Here is a 3,107-nt window from a genome sequence, read left to right on the forward strand (position 1 = left end):
CAGACTCATACAACAGGAGAAGAGCAGGGAAAAGATTAAAGAATAGCACACATCCCCACATTGCAAACATGAACACATGGACCTGACACACTAACACTGTTCTCGGTTCAGTTTCTTCAGATGGATTACTCCGGGGCTTTGCCAAGACAGTTTTAATGTCAATACATCCTGAGGTGTGTGACAGTACACTACACACGGTCCTTGGCTCATGCCGGACTAGATTACTTAACAATCCAGAGGCTCTGAAGGAGCATGCACCTGAAGTCATTATTGATAAGCTATCCGGGTATCTCAGCAGCCGGCTAGGCTACACTGCTGCTATCTCTTTACTAACACCACGGATGGCTTCATAACAACGTAATAATAACGCATCAAAATTGCCCACTCGCAATTTTACTCAACATATTCAATCAACTATGGTAACTAATCAACTCATTAAACTGGCCAAAGTGGAACACCTATATCACTAGCTAGCTGCTGATGCATCAGGAACAATAACCCAAGATCGAAAAGCTTCTGTTGATAATAAACAAGACTTGTCACACTCGCTTGTAACTATGCCACAGAGCCATAAATAATATTTCTAATATATGACCCTGGTGTAACAATGCCATTATTAATAATGGAGAGGCCAGTATTAGCTACTAAGCCTCTTTTGCTAGCCACCACCACCCCAGTGGGATACAGGGAGAGGCAGGTGTTTATCATAGGCTAGCTAAGGCTGTTAGCTGGCTATCTTACTCGATACATCCCCACACCGGCGAAGCTAGATGTCATCTTCATCGTGACACACTGTTGTTGTTGTTTTTGATTGTCAAATGTGCATGTGCACGTTAGCTAAAGACATGGGAGTGTGCAGGGGGGAGCCGACAGCGCGTGGACAGAAATCGTGCAATCGTTTTTCGAACGAGGTCGCGCGGGAGAATCCGCCAGCCTGTAGTGTGTCAGTGTCTAGCTAGTGCTAGTGAGCTATACTGCAGCATTACGAACACACATGCCCGTGTCTGACCGTATCTGGTGTAATAAAAGCAAGCAGATCACGCCTTATTAAATAGATAGGCGAGATACGTCGCATTTAGTCCGTGACGCTGTAACCCATGCTTGACAGTTTTCTCCCCCATCCTCTTGACGACCCAGACAGGCCAATCCCATCACTGTAAGCTAGCCTGCTTACCAAGCTATGTTGGGTTCTATGTCCCTTCTTGTTTACAAGAAAGGGGTTTTATACAAAATACAACAACACGCTAGTAGGTATCCTGCAGACGATATATGCGCCCCGTAGAAACCACCCTATGTTACATAACATAAGCAACAATGTTATCGTTTCCACACCTCTGAAGTAGCTGGCTAGCTAAAGCACTGAGCCGTGATCTGGCTACACGATGACAGGCCACAAGTCAACACCAGCCGAGCCGCATCCGAGAATCGTGGGCAGCCTGAAACGCGGAACCTCTCCGTGCACGCATTCGGGATGCATTCGCGCTGTATAATACGTAGCTCGTCTAAATCCCGATAAAAGCTCATTCAAACGCTTATTATAGATGTATTCATTACAAAAACAGAAACCTCTAGTTACCTGCACATGATCCGCCATTTTGCTCCATTCATGCTCCTCTCACTCCCCCTAACAAAGTGCATGCGCAAAGATTTCCGAATTCTACAAAGCATTTACGCATACGCAATCCCCGCGCAGCACTGAAACTCCGTACAATTTTTCAGAATAATATGGCGTAAAATAAAAATACCGCTCGCAGACACCAAACCCGGCCTTTGTTTACATGATTCTTAAAGGAAAACCGCTCTAATCTGGGCTGTGTAAAATTGATATTTTCTACATTTCCGAATAGTAATATTGGGAATATTTAGCAGCAGTGAGCATCCCCTGTAATGTCTGGTTTTGGGGTTCCTAGGGAAGTTATACATGTTCATAATATCCTACAGTAAGCCCTGTGTAGTTGGATGTTAAAACTGGAAAGGGGGTTCAAACTGAGGCTCCTCTGAATACTAGCCAACTGGACCAACCCTTGTAGGAGGTGTAGGAAGACTCACAGACCATGTTACAGTCTTCCCTCTCACCTAGACGTGTTCTGATGCACCAAACTCCATAGAATGGGATAGGCATCCCCAAGAGTTCCCATGGTCCCACTGACCACCTCTAGAGCTCCCACCAATGTAGTGGGACTGCGGGAGAGAGAATAGCCATGGTTCTGAACTGAGGCTCTTATATGGTGCAGAATTGAACGTTCTTTACCAACTAGACAAATAGCTTGAGCTGTTCCTCAATGCAGCATAGGACGTGACCCAGCAGGCCCAAACCTGACTTTTTGATAGTGGTAGTGGTGGCCTAGTGCATAGTGAATTGAACTGATCGGGAGGTCATGAGTTCAAATCCCACCTGGAAACACCACCACCACCGCTGAACTTTTCAAATACGTGCCGTGCCGAGCCGTACCGGTCTGGTCAATGGAAAAGCGCCACTAGTGTGCTATAGTGTGCCACTTAGCCCTAAATTACTCCAGGGAGACTGTTCCTGTAATCTCTAATTATATCGCTTTGGATAAAAGTGTCTGTTAAATGGTTGTAATGTAAAAATTATAATAGATAGAATGCTGTGTCTAGATCAACAGATTTGATGAGTCCTAGGAAGGACACCTGGAATGGCATTAGCATTTATCTGCTTTGTGTTTCTTATCCATTACCAAGCTACATCCCTTTGCCTGTGTTGGCAATGAGGCGTGGAGCAGCTAGACGGCCCCTGGCCTGGTCTTGGATCATGGTTTAGTTTCCTCTATTGATAAAACATTAAGAGTTAGCTGATGCTAAATCACCACCGAAGGGCAACTGCACCTTTCCCTCTGTGCTGGTATGACCATAATACATCAGTGGAGACTAGTGGAGGTAGAAATCAGAGGACAGGCTCATTAAAATACATGGCCTGGAATAGGGAATGATACCATTCCTAATTCCATTCCATGTATTCAAAAAAGCCAGCCCTCAGATTTCTATATCCACCAGCCTCCCCTATAATACATATATAGTAATGACACAGTATAATATTAACTGACATTCAAATAAATCATGTACAACTTTATTTGACGTGTCTGCTA

The 3,107-nt window shown here is 44.7% G+C and overlaps 1 protein-coding gene across 1 annotated transcript in view; it reads right to left on the minus strand.

Annotated features, from left to right (window-relative positions):
• xpo7 (exportin 7) overlaps window positions 1-1,625 on the minus strand; it is a 15,992-nt gene extending 14,367 nt beyond the window's left edge. The window contains 1 exon segment of the mRNA XM_080528246.1: window positions 1,577-1,625. Within this exon segment, the coding sequence (XP_080384372.1) occupies window positions 1,577-1,594 (18 nt within the window). The 5' untranslated portion in view covers window positions 1,595-1,625.
• Window positions 1,626-3,107: the final 1,482 nt, after the last annotated feature.

Source organism: Nansenia antarctica (assembly GCF_963989245.1).
Source record: "Nansenia antarctica genome assembly, chromosome: 4".
Classification (NCBI taxonomy): Eukaryota; Metazoa; Chordata; class Actinopteri; order Argentiniformes; family Microstomatidae; genus Nansenia; species Nansenia antarctica.